Genomic DNA, 19,390 nt, shown 5'->3' with positions numbered 1-19,390 from the left:
TCTTGAAGCTTATCATTAATTAATTGTAGAACTTACTTGAAGAAAGAATTCCGTCGATAAATTCCTGTCTTGTTATCTTTCCATCCTGATCTTTATCAATCCTCCTAAAGAAGTCCATCACACGAGACTTCTTATGGTTCATCCATCGCATGTATTTTTTCCTCCAAATATCAAAATCAAAGTTGGCAAATTCTTTCAACTTTTTTAAAAAAAGAAAGAAATTTTAGTTGAAATGGGTAATTTTTGAAAATCAATGAAAGATATTATCTGCATTCTTTTAAATAGCTGATTAGTTAAAAYATTTGTATAGGTCCTTGAGAATCTTGTCTCAGTTATAAAAAGAATGACAGATTTTAAAGGGAAGGCAACACAGTGTTTTAAACTAGCCAAATCATAGGCAAAAAAACTCACTGATTTTTTGATCAAAAAAGAAAAAACAAATACTGCAGTGTGACCCAGGAAATGCAGAGATAAACAAAATTAAGCAGAGTATGTGAATTCTGTGGAGTCCTTTACTGACCTCTTCAAGTCTGTCCAGAGCATCGTTAAGTTTTCTCCTTCTCTCCAAGGCCAGCAGCCAGACTTGCTGCCACTTGCTGACTAAGAGGTTTACCCTCGGATTCTTGGTTTCAATTTGGGTCTGCGTCGCTGCGGGATAGATGCCGGGCGTTGGGGAACGCTTTCCTGTTAAAACACATACAAGTCTCACCCAGTTCAAAGAAAACATTCTTAGGAAGGGTGCTTGACCTTCCTAAAACTACTTTTTTTGTCACAAATAATGAGCCCTAATTTTGGTATAATTCTTTCTAATAAGACTTTTGACATTGCTTGGACAGGACCACATTGTGATCACATTATTTATTGTTAGCTAGTGGCAGCTACTACTGGCTCTACCAGTGAAGCTGCACAAGTTAAATAAAGTTGTAAAAAAACTTCTGTTGAGACAGCTTTGTAAAGTAAAAACATGAGTTCAATAGATTCCAAATATGTATGGGRAACTAGATCTAAAAAATGCAACAGGTCAGAATATATAAAATACAAAAGCAAATTCCCAACTTGAGGACTCACTTTCCATTGAACATGGCTGAACAGAAGACTTCCTACTATAATTCTCATATTAACTTAACAGACAGTAAAAGCAAATTCTTGTTCTTACTTTTGTGTGAAAAGAAGATGTTTACTTTTGAATAATAGTAGGTTGACAAACAATTAACCTGTGCACATTGCTGTAAGTTTATCAGCCCATGAAAGTCTACATGCAGTAAAATGCATGTTCAAGAAGTATGGACAAATTTTAAAATGTTATGGTCTTTTTTTTTATTTTCAGGACAAAATTGATACCAAATTAATTCCAAGAAGTGTCATGGTTGTATCTTGTCTATCAGCATAATTGAAATAGAAATTTATTGTAAAAAAAGTTTAATCACAATGAAAAATATATGGCAATATATTCTAATATATTACAAAAATCAACGAAGAGAGAATTTCACCCCCTTTCACATGAGTGTTCTCATGCTAATCATACCTATTAGGTTATTCATAYTCATAGGCAACTTTCTAAGTGACTTGCCCAAAAATAATTTATTACTTACTTCCTGCTCTTCCCTTATCAAGGATGGGAATATGAGATTGTACTGGAATGGGTTCAAGTGCTTTTCTTTTGTAGGTCTTGGTAACTTTATCCACATCAGGTTGTTTTCTGGTCATTTCCTCCATGAAGGTCTGCAATTAAATAGAGGTTATTTTCATTAACAATACACAAAAGTGAGTACAAAGATGAAAAACATATACAATATCAAAACACCAAAGTTACAAGAACAACAGTGAAAAAGAAAGACTGTGATAATGTCAGCCTCACAAAAGACCACAAATGAAGTGTTTTTTTCATAGGCCAAAAAAAAAAAATCATCAATATAAGCTTTTAGGACCATTTTAGGACCACCGTGGCCTCACTATTAAACACAGCCTCAATGTAAAAGCAGTTTGCTCAACTTTTTGATTCCTTACCTGTGTAAGATCTGTCCTTTCTTGTGCAGACTGCAGGTCACAGAAGGGAGACAGCTAAGGTATGTAAACTGTGCCTGCTCCCAAGCATCAGCAGCTCCCTCTGGCACTGTATTTTTGCAATACAGTCAGCACAGCCATACTGCACTCTAATTCTAAGGCAGCACACGGTAATGTATTTCACATGTCGCAGGTTTCTGACTATTAGCCTTATTCCAAGAGGGATTTCTGGCTTTGCTTTTAGGACAATGCTGCACTGGCTGGATTGGTTCCTTACCTCTTTGTGTTGAATAAAGCACAAGCACTTCACCTACACAGAAACCACGCACACAAGCACTCAGGGAAGTGATGGAAGGATTAAAACAGGACACAGGGAAGCAGATTCACACTCCTTACTGGAAGCTGAGCTGTGAGCACCAGCTGTGGAACATGCAGGAGACACATGGCACTGCAGAGACCTTACCTGGTGCTCAGCTATGAGCGCTTTCACTTCCTCAATCTCCTGGGGGACTTCCTCTTTATCCTTCTCAATAAGGGTGGTCTCTGCCCACTGCAACCAGGATAACAGGGCTTCCAGCAACTCCTGGTTAGCAATAAGCCCGGAGAGAGCTCCTGCAAGCCGCTGCTGATGTTGTTTAGCCCACGCTAATACCTGGATGAAAGGATCAGGGCATGAATATTGGCACATCTGGAGCTCTTTGATATTTATTTTAAATTGCCATACTAACTGTAAACCTGTATCCTCCTCTCAGACKCCATACTGCTGCTTCATTACCAAAGGTGGCCAGCTTGCTAAAGGTGCTAGATGGCAGAATTCCCAGTTCAACCACACTTYGTCCCAGCAATTCAAATCTAGGCACTATTAAGTGCTCAGAACTGTGACTTCTGGCAATTTAGCAAGGACTTGATTACACACATTCGTGAGCTAATGAACGACACAGGACTCAGACGGGGAAGGAGGAGGAGGAGTCGGCCTTCCTCCTGGGAATTCCGGGGCCACACTTTGCTAACAGTAGCATTTGTTTTTCTCTAAACTTCATACACACACAAAATGCTATGTTTAGCAACTGAGAAKCATAGAACCATAGAATCCTTAAGGTTGGARGGGACCTCCAGAGGTTATCTAGTCCAACCCCGCTGCACAGGCATGGAAACACAGAGCACGGGGCACAGGGCGGCATCCAGGCGGGTTTGGAAAACCTCCAGAGGAGGAGACTCCACAACCTCCCTGGGCAGCCTGTTCCARGGCTCTGTCACCCTCACATGAAAAAATTTTTTCCTTAAGTTCCTGCTGAAGTTTTGATGCTTCAGTTTGTGGCCATTTCCTCTAGATCTAAAGTGTGCACTGTGTCTTCTGGGACCTCCTTGTAGCTGCTTAAATCATTCAGAAAGCTTCCAGACTGAGAAGACATTGCRCTCAGTGCCATTAGAAAATGATGTTTCAAGCTTGCCTTGTTATTTTTTCTTGTATTTTAAATTTCTCCCTAGAAATAATTTTCCTCAAGTGACAAGTGTCAGGCAGTATTTCTTTTAGCACATACAAATGAACTTGACTATCTGCTTTAGTACCTGAAGTCCTTTAAGTTTTGAAATAAAACCTATGGAAGGATGGCATTTTACATACATCACTGGGTATTTTAAATGTTCCTTTCTCGGCAGCTGGACCATTTCCTCTCAATATAAACTATCATGTTAGCTACCACCTTCGCTCCAACCAAAGACAGACTGTTTCAGTGAAGATGCCTTGAGAGAGACTGACCTCTTCGAATCTGGCTCGGATGATTGTTATCCAGTGCTTAATGGTGGTGACGGAGTCTGGGTGGCAGATGGCCAGGAGAGCTTCGCCCATACCTGTTGCTTTATTCAGCTCTGCCTTCTTCTCATCCAGTTTCTTCATAAATTCCTAGTCAGAGCAACAAATTCCGTTAGATGGTGCCCAAAGTTACAGGAAAAATCTGAGTAACCTCTAAGTAAATGGATAATCTGTAAGATCAAAGGCCTCTACATCTCTCAAAGCTTGGAGATTCGTATTTTTCAGTCATGCTCTTCATTCAGCCTTTGCCCCAGCTCATTACTGCACAGTCAGTTTGATGGCTTGTCCTGCAGTACTGGCAGTACTGATGGCACTGCATCATTTCAGTATCTAAGGCAGGAGAAGCAYGAGAGCACGGTGCCTCACCACGACAGAAGGTGAATGGATGGTAACATCATTCTGCTCATGCTTAAAGATGACCTTGAAGGGAAAGCCTAGGGTGGCTTGTTCAGCAGTGTTAAGATGACCCTTTGCTACTCAACCCTGTKTGATGTAATTGCCAAGTGGCACTTGTCCCACCAAGCTTTCTGAATCCATCTCTTGATGTTTGCAGCAACTCTCTAAATATTATTTCCTTAGTAAACCAGTATGACTCAGAAGAACCCCCACTACGCATGGGCACCACACTCTCAAAGCCAGCAAATTYCTAATTTCTCTATAAAAGCAATCACAAAGACAAACCATAGCTGCTAGACTTGAAAACCTGAGCTAGATTCTGCTTTGTTTCCCTCATTTCCACCCTGTAATAGACATTCCAGAATGAACCAGATCCGCTTTACTTCTCGCTTACCCTGTGCTGCTCCATTAGTGTCCGCAGAGCCTCTTCATCATCTGGAAGGACGCCATGGAATCGCAGGGCCTGCTCAGCCTCTGCCAGCCACTCCAAGAGAACATGGACAACGGAGTGGAATTCTTCTGCCTGTTCAACACCAGGAAGGCACAGTCACTCCTGAGGGGACCTGACAGGCACCATGCAGCTTACCCGAGGAAAGTGAGCCCAGGTGCAGTACGGGCACATCAGCTTTCCATGGAAAAGTCTATGATAAACAGTACTGCATTTTCGTAATTGTAGAAACATCCCAGGCTTCCCCCTCAAAAGTACAGGAAGCCTAACAGCCTGTTCATGCTTTTAGGCACCTCATTTACAGTGCCTGGGCAGCTCAGCTGAGAACTGAGCCTTTTGGCTGACAAACCACACAGGAGGGGCTGTCAGGAAGCAGCTGAAGAGAGGAGACCTGTATTTTCTGCATAGCCTGAGTGATATTGAACAAAACCAAAAGAAATACAAATAAAAATTCAGGGCAGCTGGCACGGAGTATGTGTTTCTTTGCTTCTCCTCAGCTGCCTGTGGTATCAGTCGTACTCTTACCTGCCGGAGAGCCTGCTCCAGGCGTGTTTGCTTGGACACTGACAGGGCACAAACTGTCTCCCAGCGCGTGCTCAGCTCCAGCATCTGGACCTTGACCCAGGACGAGTCGTCGCGGCTGCCTTCGATGAGCTCCCTGGCCGAGCGCTTCAGGGCCTGCACGCTGCTCGTTCTCTTCCCCAGCTCTTTCTGGAAGGCCTGGGCACCACAAAATACGTGTGGAATGCTTAATTTACTAACACAATTATACACAGAATAACAAAACATTTCTTTTAAGAAGATATCAAAACATGAGCTCAGTTCAGTCAAGAGTATTTCCATCTAAGTGATGCAAAATACAAAAGTTTTGCTTATTTGAMGAAAAGGCAGAAACCCTCTGCCTTTTGCAGTTTGCACAGAATGTTTTGCCATGTTGTCTTTGCAAAAGGAATATAGTACTAAAATCCAGGCAGTTCCTGAGAACAGCTCATCTCAATGCAGAGCATGGGGAATCTATCCTCCTAGCCACAGTGGCTTAAGTTCTTGCCAAAGCAATACATCTGACATTGCAAGAGAAGTGCAAGATTGCCTCAGAAAGCAAAGATCACATAAAATGCTAACAATCAAAACAAAAGGTTAATATTGTAAAACCAGAAATCAAGACCCATCTGAGGGTCTGACTGGTAGGGCTGGACATATTGCCACACAGTCCTTTATTTCCGTGAGAGTGCAGTCACATTCTCAGACAGAACAAGCTCCAGTTACATAAAGGAACCTTTTAAGGCTTATGTTGTGTATTGCACATTGTGTATTGCATACAAAGTATACTGTAACTGTCAATACACAATATTACAGTATACCAGGTCACTATGACTTAACTGGGGGATACAGGAGCATTTCAGAAGCAGTTCCAGCACATTTCAGGCTGTTTTCAGAGATCATCTGTGTTTTGGTTGTTTGGGGTTTTAGGGTTGTTGTTGGTGGTTTTTCCGTGATGGACAAAATCTCCTGCTCCCTGAACAATCTTTGAACCCTCAAAGACACTCATGGGTGACCCGTGATCGACCCTTCATCTCCTAACCTTGAACCCAGAGCTCAGGTTCATATAAATATTCCTAAATGTGCATTTATAATTGATATGATATTCACTATGCACATTTGAGGTGCATTTATGTTTGATATGATATCCACTATGCACAAGAAGGCAGAATCATTGGGAATATCTCAGAGCTAATTGAGGCCAATAGGTTATTAACTTTTTCCTTCAAGAAACATTCTATGTTTCTAAAATCACAGAACAGTCGAGTAAAGATAGTATTGAAATGTGACACTAGCAATTCAGTAATTAAAAAAGATGGATATTTTTAAAATTACCTTGTGATTGTCAATCAGGTTCATGACTAGATCAATGTCACCATGCACTGGCTGATCTTCGGCCAGCTGTGGCTCAATTCTGTACAACCAGTCAATGAGAGCTTGCAAAGCATCAGTAAACTGACCCGAGAACAACAGAGCTTCCTCCAGCTTATTTTGCCTGGGGAAAAAGAACACAACAAAACACAAAAAAAGTTAAAGAGCACTTAGAGGTGTAAAGCACTGGCCAGTGCAAAGCAGATTCCCAAACAGATGAGGAAGTTCCATCTGCATGCGAGGTACTTCTTTCCTGTGAGGGTGYCAGAGCCCTGGAACAGGCTGCCCAGGGAGGCTGTGGAGTCTCCTTCTCTGGAGGTCTTCCAAACCCGCCTGGATGCYGCCCTGTGCCCCGTGCTCTGGGTGTCCCTGCTGGAGCAGGGGGTTGGACTAGATGATCTCTAGAGGTCCCTTCCAACCTCAAAAATTCTGTGTTTCTATGTGATTCTATGAGGGACGCTCTTCCGGCTCTTCTCAATCCTTGTCCATAGCATAAGGAAAGCAGGGAGGATGCATTTCTAATATTTTACTGTTTTGGTACTCAATTATCAAACAAGATTCAATTTCTCATTTTCCTCATAGGCCACAGAAACCAAAGCAGAAGCCCAAAGAATTGTCATAAGCCTCCTTATTTGCCAAAAGAAATAAACAATTTTACTTTTTATTTACCTTTCTACTGATTTTCCACAAATTGTATCCCATTTATCTCTTAGTTCACTCAGCATATCATCTAGTTTCAAATTGTCATCAGCCAAAGTGGATTTCTCTTTCAAGGAGCGTCCAGTCCTGTTCGTGGTATCATACACAGAATGTTTGGCACCAAGAGATTTCTGGAATTCCTGTATGCATGGAAGAAAAAGAAAACACTCATACAGCATTAACTACCTGCAGGCTGTAGTTGATTCATCTCTGCCATATTAYTTACAGTGTAAATTGTAAATGTTGTTGCATGCAAATTTTACCTCATTTTACTGCTTAGTAAACGTTTCTAGTCTGCTAGTACCATAGTGAAGGTGCAAGTCATAGAACTAAGTGGCTTGAGATTTTAGCAGAGCCCTTGTCTTTTGTCCACACCTGTAAGAGCAGCTCTACACYTACTGGAAGAATTCATGGAAATACCCTCCTTCAAGGACAGTGGTGATTCTTGACCTGCCACAATACTCTTAAATTTTAGTTTGCCTGAGAAAGACAAACGTGCTCCTTGGGAAGCATGTACACGAAGCATGAGGGGTCTTCACGCTGTATGTATACAGACCAAGACTTCAAGCTAGGATAGAGTGTCCTCAAGGTGCAAAGGTGACCCTGCTTTGGCTCAGCATGGTCCACACTGGGTCACGAGCACTGAATCCTCACTAGATTAAAGCATATCATAACCAGGAAGAATTGTATKCCAAAAGCATGTGGACTGAGGCACAAGAGGAAGTCGGGGGGATCCCAATAATGTAGTTTAGGTTGGAATAAAGCCATTAGGATTGAGGAACTCTTGGGGATGATGGTGATGCCACAGACACAAGCGCCTGGCGGCTCTGACAGGAAGATCTATATGGAGTTTGTGGTAATTTGTCACAAGGGAACACACAGCAACACACCTCAACTGAGACCTCAGAGAGCTTAACAGTGTCACAGCAAGTAATTAAGTACAGTCACAGCAAGTAATGAAGAACAGTGCCAAAAGATAAAAGCAGCCCCCTACGTAGCAATGTTTAATTCTTAAAGGATTTTCTTTTGTGYTGTCATTATTAGTGGGATTATTAGTGAGATTATTAGTGGGAAACTGGTAAAAAAACAATAAAAAAAATGTCACAAGTTTGCTTTATAGTTCTCAGTTGTCCAGAATCAAATGTTCTTATCTGACACAAAAAAATAGCAGCCCAAAGAGGTTCTGCTCAGAGGAAGGGAATGAAGGGTGTGTGAAGCAGGAGGAGGCAAGAACAGGGATCAGCCATGGGAAGTGTGGGCTGACTTCACCAAGGATAATGTGAATGCCTGTGTCATGCTCCTCCTATTTGACAGGTTTTATTCATTACCTTGAGCTACATACTCACTGTTACTTGATTTGCACAAAAAAAGCCAAAGGAAAGGGCAGCCAGAGAAGGATCGCTCAGTTAAAACCCATATGAAGGAGCAGGAAGGGTTTTAGTTAATGCATTCCTTGGGAGCTGGTCTGCACACATTGGCCCAAGTCTACGTGTATTTACTTCCACAGAGGTGCAACTGAGAGCAGATTGTGGTTGAAGACATCACAGCTGCCAAGGGCAGATAGGTAAAAGGAATGAAACCTCAATAATTAACTATATGCCTCCTTGCTAAAGTAGGCAGGGACATACAGATAAAATAGTGAGGTTCATATAAATGTATCATAAAGCACACCCAGTGTTAGCAGAGGAGTGGACTGTGTGATCTAGTARGGGGCTTTCCATTCCTAACTTCTACAAATGGGAAAAAAAATGCCAATACACAGACCATGTGTAACCCCCAAAAGTCCCTGGCAACACACTAGATATGAGAGGGAGACAGCATGCTGTCTTCCTGGCTCCTTTTTTCTTTCTTTCTTTTTATCTCTTGTTTTTTTGGCAGCAACAACCTGGCAAAGAGTGAGCCTGAGTTATTGCTTATAGCACACACAGAAAGCACACACATTCAGATATCAAAATCAGTAACTGAACAGAGCAAGGAAACCTTCGAGGCTGGGAAGAAAAGACAAAGACCGACGCAGGGAGTAAACATGGGAGTGGAAGGAAAAGACTGAAAATACAAGGAAGGACAATGCAAAGCTGGGAGGTTCAACAGCTCATTAAAAAACAACKGAGTCCCATTTCTTGGAAGGGGTGGTTTGAGGTTTAAAGTCACAAACTCCGCAGAACTCCCTCCTTCATCTACATTCACCTTCCTTCTCCAAATCACCAGCTTTTATCTCAGTGTTCCTGTGCCACATACTATCATGTTCCTCATAATAAATGAGGGCCARGCAACTTAAGTAGCTACTCTCCGCGGGCATTTTGTAGGAAAACAGACTGCAGGAAAGGTCCTGACAGAACTGAGGAGTCTGCCAGACAGGGTGAGGAGGTCTGGCCTCCCAGGAGGTACTGCTCTAGRCAGAAAGAAGAAGTGGGGTCTCCAGCCTACATTTAACGAGAGGAGGAGGACAGAAGGACGGACTGGGGGACGGGAAGAAGCCGCACGCCAAGGCACAGGATGTTGGTTTTACTCATGAGGGCTCTACATTTTTATATAAAGAAAGAGGAAGAATGGAAATATTAGACAAGTGACACCATCAGAGCAGACAAGAAAGATCATCTGAACAGAAGGARTTTTTTCCCTATATTCTCAGGGCTGACTTCCGATTTTGGCAACAAGAGCAATCCCAGAACAAGCTGAAACTGCAGAGTTAGCATAACAGAATGCTAATGCAGGCTTTATCTAACAACTCTAACAGTAAACACAGGTAACACCGTTTTTGCCTGACTAACAGCCAGTTTTGCCATACTAAAGGAGAATATTCCCCTGTTTGATAAACAATCTGAAACCATCATGGAAACTGTGAAATGATAAAATTGACACAGTGAACAATCCTTATGATACAAGTCAAAGACTTGTAAGTCATCAGAAGCTACACAAAAAAGGAAATAGTAGAGTTGCTAAACTTTGGGAATATAGTTCAGAACGACAAAAAAAAGTAAGACTAAAAGGTGAAAAGGAGARTAAAATAGAGAAGAAGTAACTGTATGACTAAACACAGAAGAATGAGTGATATTTCACTACTCTGTCTCTGAGAAAACTGCTCCAAGATAAATTTTTAGCAGGAGCCTCTTTTTGAAGAGTCTGCCATTCATCCATGTGATTCCTAGTAGTATATTCGTGGCTCTTTACAAAAATAACAACAAAGTAAAAACTTCCTCTAGACTTTTGCTCTGTGTCTCATGCAAGTGCAGAGCTGCCTTCTCTTTCATAATACCATGGTTTGCTTGGAAAGCCAGGCTAATCCAGAAGTTTCCCATTTTTTGCCCATTGTAGGTGGGTAGCAGAACTTTTCCCACTTGCACCAGTTTTACCCCTGGCAACAAGCACCGGCCAGCACGATGCTCCCCACTGCAGGGAGGCAATAAACCCACCTCCCTGGCTGCCTGGCTGGTGTCAAAGGTGACAGGCTTGCCTGCCACCTCACTGGGCACCTTGCATTTCACCAGCCGTCACTCACCTTATGCTGTGCAAGCTGCAGCTTTATTTTGTCAGGGTCGTTTGCAATTTCAAGCTCTGAATCCAAAGACTTCTCGGATTCTTCCAGCCATTCCATGAGTTTATGCCAGGCTTCGTGGAACTGTGGGAAAGTGAGATTTGCATTGATTTACATACATAGTGGTGCAGGAAATGGTCAAAAGAATTATATATTCTTTACAGACCAACCAAGCATTTTGCAAACTTGGGAAAGGATCAGTGAGCTCTCTGTCTTTGACTTCTTCAAGAGACACTTGCCCAACTGACTTCACTAAGTACTTTTCTTGCAGGCCAATCAGYAACCCTTCCATCTTCCTCCCATCTKCATGTGAGGAAGAAYTTCTTCACTGTGAGGGTGACAGAGCCCTGGAACAGGCTGCCCAGGGAGGCTGTGGAGTCTCCTYCTCTGGAGGTCTTCCAAACCYGCCTGGATGCCRCCCTGGGCCCCGTRCTCTGGGTGTCCCTGCTGGAGCAGGAGGTGGGGWTGAACTARATGATCTCTRGAGGYCCCTTCTAAGCTCAACCATTCTGTGATTGTGTGAACCCTTCATGATCTTTCTGCCCAGAAGACATTGGCCTAGCGACTAATATATTAGATGGGGAAATGATGAGTACTAGGGCCCAGTGWAAACCTAGGAAGAAAATACTAAGCMATACTCYCMCAAAGCAGGGACGGGGGTTCACCACATTCCTTAAAATATAAGGGGTTGATTKTGTGACTTCTTTTTGAAGACAGATGGCCCTAAAATACATCTGGAAGCCATACTGCAATTTTCAGACTATCCTGCACCGTAGACAGAAGTCGCTACTCGGGTTGAAAATGAAGCTTTCACCTTCCAAATGAAGTGCTCTATGATTGAATCACAGAAATTGCTCCACTAATTCAACAAAATCTGTTACACTAACCCCAGACTTGCTTGAAAGGGCTTTAAAGTACCATATACCTCAAGGGCCTGGATTTAATTACAGCTAAGTTCAAAGAGCTGCACAACAGCTGTCACATTACCTGTTTGGCTCTTTTCCTTGCGTCATCCAAAGCTCTTCCCCTTTCAACTAAGCGTTGGACTACTTTTTCCCATCTACTCTGAACACTAATCAGTAGATTCTTAATAAGGACAACATCTTGTTTCTGGCTGAAATATTTCAAATGGGTTCCAGTTTTGTCCAGCTCRAGCATTTGATCCCGATGAGAATTCACCTCTGTGGCAAAAGCCTTGGGGAAAAAAAGAAGGGAAAAAAATTACTCTGAATATTGTATTGCTCATGCACTGGGTAACAGTGAAAAACAGCCTGATAAAGGATCATGCAGTGGGAAAGACCATAAAATACAATTTTAAAACAAATTAAACATTTCTCTGAGTGCCAACATTACTTAAGCAATGTCCAAATGAACCCTGTATCTCCAAAGAGTGGGAGAAGAACACTGCACATCTGTTTCTTCACATACCTTGTGTTCATCAATTTGAAACAAGACAGTATCCAAGATAAGACTTGGCCGAGAAGCAGCAGTCAGAGTTTGCTCCGCCTGGGTAAGCCAGTTGATGAAGTCTTGAAGTGAATTGTGGAACTCCATGGCTAAGCTGAGCGCGTTCTCCAGTTTGGTCTGTAAAATAGGTCACACCTCAGTATCAGTTGATGTTTCATAGGTGCTTCAGCCAACTAAACCACTTCTGCTTAGCATTTTGGAGGAGCTTTTATTAAAAAAAAAAAAAAATCTATCTCAAAGTTCCTGAGTTCCTGAGTTTTACATTTTCAACTAACAGCTCACATATGAGTACAGGTGGAAGAGACAGATAGAAAATTACCAGTAAAATTATATAAATAAGTAGAAAATCCAGCATCTATTATCAGGTCTCCAGGTCTTCCACAACTGGACATTTTTTTCTGGCACTCCTCATTTGTAATGGAACATATGAGTTTACCAATTTCAAGACAAAAGCTCAGAAAACTAAAGTGGCAGCACCGCTGGGGAAGCCTTGGAGATATCACCTAATTTATTCTCTTGCACGAAGGGAAAAAAAACAAGCTTGCCTAGATCATATCTTCTAAATAATGCCCAAWCACCATTTGTGCTGCCTGGATCAACACTGTTTTTCAGATACCGCTTTTTATTTTTGATTACTGAAAGTGGTCAGAGATTTTTATACAGCCACATGGTTGGACTARCTTAGTACCCTGACCTTACAGCTTCCTGCAAGAAGGTGCTCACATTATGTATTAATTYGATGTTCTTACATGGCTAAGAGACATGAATTTTCTTATTTTCAAGTATAGCTGGGAGTGAAATATTTAACCTTTTACAAATCAGGGCTGCACAGAGGGTTCTGTGTTTGTAGTTATTGGTATTATTCATTGATTGACAGAAGAACAAATGGACTATGCTTCAAAAAGAAATGAAAGCAAAATGAAATGAATAGGAAAACGCATGTTGCACATCCCTGAAATCGTCCTGTTGAGCTACGTTACAGCAGAAGGTAGTTACTTGAAGTAGGTGGCAGAAGGCCAAGTGTTTGGAAATTTAAGAGGATAAAAGCTAGGAAAAGGAAAGCAGCAATTCTGTGTTGAAAAAGAAATAAAACTGAAATATCAAATAAGTTTATTCATTTTCTCATGTCTATGATCACTAAAATTAAAAAAAAACTCACAAAAGCTCTCATTCTAGAAAATGAATATATGACAGTATTTGTTAGCATATTTCTATGGAACAAAATTCTGTCTTTTTAACCCCTCATTTAGGGTAAATTAACTTCTTGAATCCCACGGGTTTCTTAGCACTTGCTAAACATTCCAATGWATTTTGCGTAACTGAAAGACCTGCAAGATCCAGCAAGTTTGTATGTATGAAAGGACTAGACAATAACACGCTTAAATACGTGATTTACACTTCTATTTTTAAGACCACATACTTTTCTTTCGTTGAGCTTTGTTTGTACTGATTCCCATTTTTCTTTTAAGTTATTTATGTCCTGCTCGACGCTCGTTTTCGCAGATTTTGGGCATTTTCCAAGCATCTGCCGGCCTTTCTGTATTAGATTCTTATAGGTCTCTTCTTTGTCTTCAAAGGCAGCACAAAGTTCCTAAATTAAAAAAAATAGTAAGTSAGGTAGAAATTCAATACTCTTTGCAAGTGTACCCTTCTCTTCCCCCAACATGTTGTGGGTACAGTTAAGGCTAATACAGGAAACCCAGGTAATCCACAGAAAGCCAGGGGAAGGGCCCAGTTCTTCAGGAAACGAGGACTTGGGTTTTGTGTCAGATGTTTTCGCTGGGCTCCAAAGCCTTGCAGGGAAAACACTAGGCACCCATCTCGCTGTGCAAGGTCTGCTGCAATCCAGTTCAGGTCCATGTGCAGCTGAAGCACCCTGGCTGTCAGCATCATTCCGCATGCTGCAAGCCCAGAGCTATCCAACAAAAGCACCGGGACAACTTGGGAGGGCTCCTTGACCCTCTCCCACTTTGCCGGAGTCTTCCCTCGCTTGCCAGGTGTCGGGACTAAAGGTTTTCATGCACACAGGAGACTTTAACCTGCTGCAACACAGCAGTAATGCATAAAAGCAGTTTTATCTGTTAAGTATTCTGTGAACTATTCTTTTCTTTCAACCAGGTTAAATATGAGGTGGCAAAAGAACTGGAACACTTGTGTTTCCCTCTGACTCAAAAGGACRTTTTCATAATTTAGAGCAGACCATTCAAAAGGCATCATCAAAGCYGGTGCAGATGCCCAAATGAGGAACACATTTAAGAAGATGAGGAATAATTGTCCTGTACACAGCAGGGAAAGCTTTTCCCTCTGGCTCTACGGAGCCTGAAGCCAACAGTTTGTCTGGTATAGAAGAGCCTAGGCACAGGCTCGTCCCTGATCCCCACGAGGGACAAGCAGGAAGCAGGTCGGAGCAGGAGCTGAGATTTTCACAGGCCACAAAGCCTCCTTCCTTCCTTCCTTCCTTCCTTCCTGGGGACTTTGAACCATTTGGTCACCTGCTCTGCCTCTTCCTATTTTCCCAACCTCCCTAAAACAATTTTCTCGGGCTATAAAGCTTCACCTTTCTTAGCCTGGAGGGAAATGGCCCTGGAGGGAAAGGGGGCCCAGATCCCACTTTTTGGGCAGCTGCCACCCCACCACTGCCCCCAGGTGCCCGGGAACACACGGAGAGTTTCCGCAGCGTTCCCAGCACCGTGCAGCTCCATGCAGCTCTGACCCCTCGGAGATACCGGCCTGGAGCTAGTGCTGCAGGGCAAGCACACTCCCAGCAGGCCGGGGGGAATGCAAGTCCTTTGGAATGGTGGTGTCCTGWATTTTCATTTCCTGTTCCATGGTGTTCCTGGAGCTGCCTTAGCTGGAAGGGCTACCCGGCCTCAACCCCGCTTGGGAACTGGTCACAACTGTGGGTTCTTCTGCCCGCGTCTGCAACACAGCTGTTGGACTCAAGGAGATGGGAACATACCGTTCCTAATGGCAAACACAGCAAAGGCCAGGGCAAAGTGTTGCTCTCTGGCTACACCTCACAAATTACCACATTTTGGATCTCTTAATGGCAAGTCTGAAGTCTGCAAGCTCAACATGACACCTGGCCTCAGCCTTTCTCTGCCCAAGAAGTGAAAATCTACACAGATCTGCAGGRATGTGGTGAAGTTTAATTAAACTCTAACCAAATCCTTTTCTTGTTTTTTTTTTTTTCTCCTTAAGGGTTATACATTAAAAGCTGATGAGTCAACTTCTGTAGTTCCATATATGACAGCCCGCAGTACAGTAACAACTTGGTAAAAGGGACAGTTGTTAGGAAGTCTTCCCACCTGAGGAGTGAATGTTATCAGGACAATATTCACACTTGTTCTGACTACGGTATTAAACTGGGTTTAAACACTCTTTAATCAATATGTAAGATGTAGTAAAAATAGCAAATGACTTACTGATACGCACTGTAAAGGCATGTACTAAAGCAAAGCCGGAAATTTTCCAGGGAAAATTGTTCTGCCTTGATCTGATTCCAAATACATCATAAAAAATGGAGTAAGTTCCACTGACTCTCCTGGGTTTTTTTTTTTTTTTTTTTTTTTTTTTAATTCCCTTCACATAAAAAAAAAGTTGTTTTCTCAAGACAAGGTGAAAAGGTTATCAAGGGGTAGGGGCTTTCAAAACAGCAAGTTCTATTTGTGTGGGGTTTTTTTGCTATCTTTCTTATATAACTATTTTTAAAATTGCAAGAAAGAAAGAGCTCGTCCTCCAAAAAAAGTAAGGTTCTCTGCTTTTTACTCTCAAAAAAGGAGTGTTGCTGGTAACTTTTGAAACAAACACAACCTACCCCTGCACTTTTGGGTAAGAACCTTCAGCATCATTCCAAAAGAAGATTACAAAGCTCTGACAAGGGGCTGTGCTAATGGAAACGGTGTCAGGCAAGCTATAACTCAGGGACAGTTCTGTAAATATCGCTGGTGCATCGGAGCCAGGAGGTCAGCAGTTCAGATCGCTGGCCCTGGGCTTGTGGCCAGGGCTGAAAGCACAGCATGGCTTTGTGTAAAGGGAGCGCTGCTTTCCTTTGAGGTAAGACGTGGAACGAGTGGGGTTTGTCAAGTGCAATGGTTCCCTGAGGGGGGGAAAAAAAATCCATAGCATTTTTCTTAGAGAGGAAGAAGGGAATAATGGAGGCAGCCCGACCAGCTTTCCATTTCTAATTTAATCAGCCTCGCTATATGACCCAGGAGTCCTATAATGGCTCTGTTGATTAGAAAACCAGCTTTGGTTAGATCAAGAACAGACAGAATCGGTTCCCTTCATTTCAGGATCTTGTCCAAGTGACTGTGGATTGTTTTTAGACTAATCTTTGCGTCTTAGAAAAAGCAGAAATGGAGTTATGGGGACAGAGGGGAGAACATCAATCACTCTGAAGAAACTGTAAACTGTAAATTCTGAAAATTTCTGAAAATAAACACTCCATCTTTTTCTTTCTGTGGACGAGGATGCAAAAACGTCTTTTATTTCTGTCTCAACCCAGTTTTGCTTTGGGCCTCTCCCAAACTGCTCCCTTCTGCAACGCTGCAAATGGCAGTTCCTGGTTTGAAGGCCAGTAAAATGTTTTAAGATACTGGACAGGCAGTGTGATATATGGCCCAGGCTCCGTATTTACCATAAACACTCGTGGAGGATAGTTAGCCCCGAAATGCAGACTGCAGAGTGCTGTAGCCCTGATACTTACCATATGGGCATTGAGCTGCTCTCTCGCTGTTTCTGGTAATCCTCCAACTGGTTTCGATGCCAACAGCGGCCGCTCGGTGTCTGTCAGCCATTGCTGCATGTCTTCAACTTCACCATGGAAACCCTGGGCCTAAATTACACCGCATCGTTTTAGAGCCTGCTTAAATGTTTTCCGCTCTGATATTAACTCAGAGGTGGCAGTTATGCTGGCAGCAGATTCAATCTGGTATTTGCAATAACCCACGGGGACTCCAAAACAAAATCTGAACTTGCTGTACGCAGTACCAACATTAAAATCAACAACAAAAAGCAGAACTCATGAAAGAAGGCTAAGTGAGCAATGTGGGATCAATGTTTTCACTGAATAATGCATCTATACATAACTTGCAGCTCTCTAAAATGCCTAGGTCAAAATCTGCAGGCTTGACTCAGCGCTATCAAAGACAGTGGCCAGCTGTGCAAGATACAGCTGGATCAAAACCTGCTCTTACATTCACGAGCCTTCCCCATTATGGTTTTGATTTAGGCCAACTTCTAATGCAGGTGTCTACATATTTCATGATAAAATGCTCCTTTTCTGCGTTCTCTCTTATTTAACCGTGTCCTACTCACCTGGATCAGGGCCTTGTCCAGCTGCTGTTTCCTTCGTTCTGTTTTTTTCAGCACGTTTTGCCAGCGCTGATCCAGCAGCTTCAGCTTGTGCCGTAGGTTACTGGCTTTTTCTACGGCGTTTGATTCGATCAGGTCGTTTCCCGCTTTCGTAACAGCTTCCACCGTGGACTGATGGGCTAAGACATCGTTCTGCAGCACCTGCACGTGGGACACAGCGTTTATGGCCACGTTGGTTAACTACAGCAACTGAGCTACTGTTTAAAATTAGCACTGCTACTAGCAGTTCAAGCTGCATTAATTWATCTCCCTTCAATCAAAAGCACTAACACCTAATATGATGGATTTCATCAGTCATTCATATATTTTTATACCTAGCTAAAATAATATATTCTTTCCCAATAATAACACATTTGTGAAAGGTTTCTGGTACTGCTGGCGAAGAACATATATCTACTATCACTTCACTCAACTTACTACATATTTTCTGTAATTATACTTCTGTTTGGAGAGGACGTTGTGGAAATATATAAGTATTGCTGGTTACCCACGGAACAGTAGGGTTACAGGACTGCAAAGGTGACACCATAAAAACTCCTCAGAGCTGGCTAAAAACCCATTCCCAGGAACCACAATAGAACTGGAATGAGCAGTAAGTAGCTTGGGGAAGAGGATGCTGTTTTCAGAAAGATTTCCAGAAGACTAAGGTAAGGCTTTAAAATCAAAGGACAGAAAAACAAGATCTGCAAAAAGTTTAACAGGGAATAATAAACCAACCCCATCTGAAAAATTCAAGTTTATGGCAGTCTTCTGGAGGTGTGGCTCAAACTCCTTTCCCTCAGAATGCTGCCACATGGAAAAGAAAACGTAAACCAACCTCCCAAGGAGCTTTTCAACAACAYACACAGAGTGTTTGGCTAAATAGGGAGTTACAGGTAGTCCTCATAGGCAGGAAGTGCACCACATTTGTATTATCTCTTCTAAACTAAGCTCTAAAGATCTTAGTTCTTCTTTCCCAAATGAAAAAAGGGTCATTCACAGAAGCAGAGGCATCTTCTTCCTTCCCTCCTTCCTTCCTTCTGAGGCTCACTAAGAAAAAGGTTTGTTCTTTCTGAAGTTATTGAAGAGATGGCTGTTTTTCCAGGCTACCAGAGGAAGTGCTACTGTGTGAACTCTCTAACCTATGCACTCTGGTTTCTGCAAAGGAAGCAGCCTGGCTCGGGTGCTTGCTGAAGGCCTCCAGCACCCTGCCTGGGTGGAGTCCTCAACAACATCTGGGTGTCCTGAAGCAGCAAAACAGACCTCTGTTCACTGAGACCCCATGGGTTCCCTCAGGTGCACGTTGGGGTGGTGGTTCTGCTTTTAGAGGCAGGTTACAGTAAGAGCAGACACAAGGGACATGTACTTATTTCCCACGGCTCAAGTTCCCGCAGAACACACAGACAGCTCCACAAGCTGCAGAGAAGCTGCAAAACTGCACTAACATAGACAAYAAAACGTGAAAAATATTTTTATGCTGTTACATTCCATCTATTCACTCCAAATCCAAGAAGAACTGTGAACAGGGATTCTTTTCACATGACAGACAAAACGAAATTTAAATGGCAGATTTCAAGGGAAGGAGGAGATTYATGAGGGTAATATGAAATCTTCAGCCCTAAGAAGAAGCCACCTCGTCGGGAATAGCCACACAAACAGGTAGAGAAGATGTCTCCCTCTTGGAAGATACTTCCCAGGCCCTCCAGGAAAAGCCCTCTTCTTCCAAGGGCTCCAAAGGCACACTAGTCTTTAAAAGTAATTA

At 42.5% G+C, this 19,390-nt stretch overlaps 1 protein-coding gene across 1 annotated transcript in view; it reads right to left on the bottom strand.

Moving 5' to 3' along the window:
• Positions 1 to 19,390, bottom strand: part of DST (dystonin) — a 105,793-nt gene that overhangs the window by 12,380 nt on the left and 74,023 nt on the right. The window contains exons 40-54 of the mRNA XM_026034273.1: positions 17,593 to 17,790; positions 16,982 to 17,110; positions 13,694 to 13,864; positions 12,235 to 12,390; positions 11,794 to 12,000; positions 10,771 to 10,890; positions 7,242 to 7,411; positions 6,537 to 6,696; positions 5,187 to 5,381; positions 4,608 to 4,736; positions 3,764 to 3,907; positions 2,468 to 2,656; positions 1,593 to 1,722; positions 521 to 684; positions 37 to 199 (exon numbers count right to left, since the gene is read on the bottom strand). Coding sequence (XP_025890058.1) covers positions 37 to 199; positions 521 to 684; positions 1,593 to 1,722; positions 2,468 to 2,656; positions 3,764 to 3,907; positions 4,608 to 4,736; positions 5,187 to 5,381; positions 6,537 to 6,696; positions 7,242 to 7,411; positions 10,771 to 10,890; positions 11,794 to 12,000; positions 12,235 to 12,390; positions 13,694 to 13,864; positions 16,982 to 17,110; positions 17,593 to 17,790 — 2,425 coding nt within the window. The remainder of the gene's footprint in view (positions 1 to 36; positions 200 to 520; positions 685 to 1,592; positions 1,723 to 2,467; positions 2,657 to 3,763; positions 3,908 to 4,607; positions 4,737 to 5,186; positions 5,382 to 6,536; positions 6,697 to 7,241; positions 7,412 to 10,770; positions 10,891 to 11,793; positions 12,001 to 12,234; positions 12,391 to 13,693; positions 13,865 to 16,981; positions 17,111 to 17,592; positions 17,791 to 19,390) is intronic.

The sequence above is a fragment of the Nothoprocta perdicaria genome, unplaced genomic scaffold (assembly GCF_003342845.1).
Source record: "Nothoprocta perdicaria isolate Ctin4 unplaced genomic scaffold, notPer1 scaffold_141, whole genome shotgun sequence".
NCBI classification, from domain to species: Eukaryota; Metazoa; Chordata; class Aves; order Tinamiformes; family Tinamidae; genus Nothoprocta; species Nothoprocta perdicaria.
Note: the sequence above shows the minus strand (reverse complement) of the source record. Positions and strands in the feature narration are given on the sequence as shown.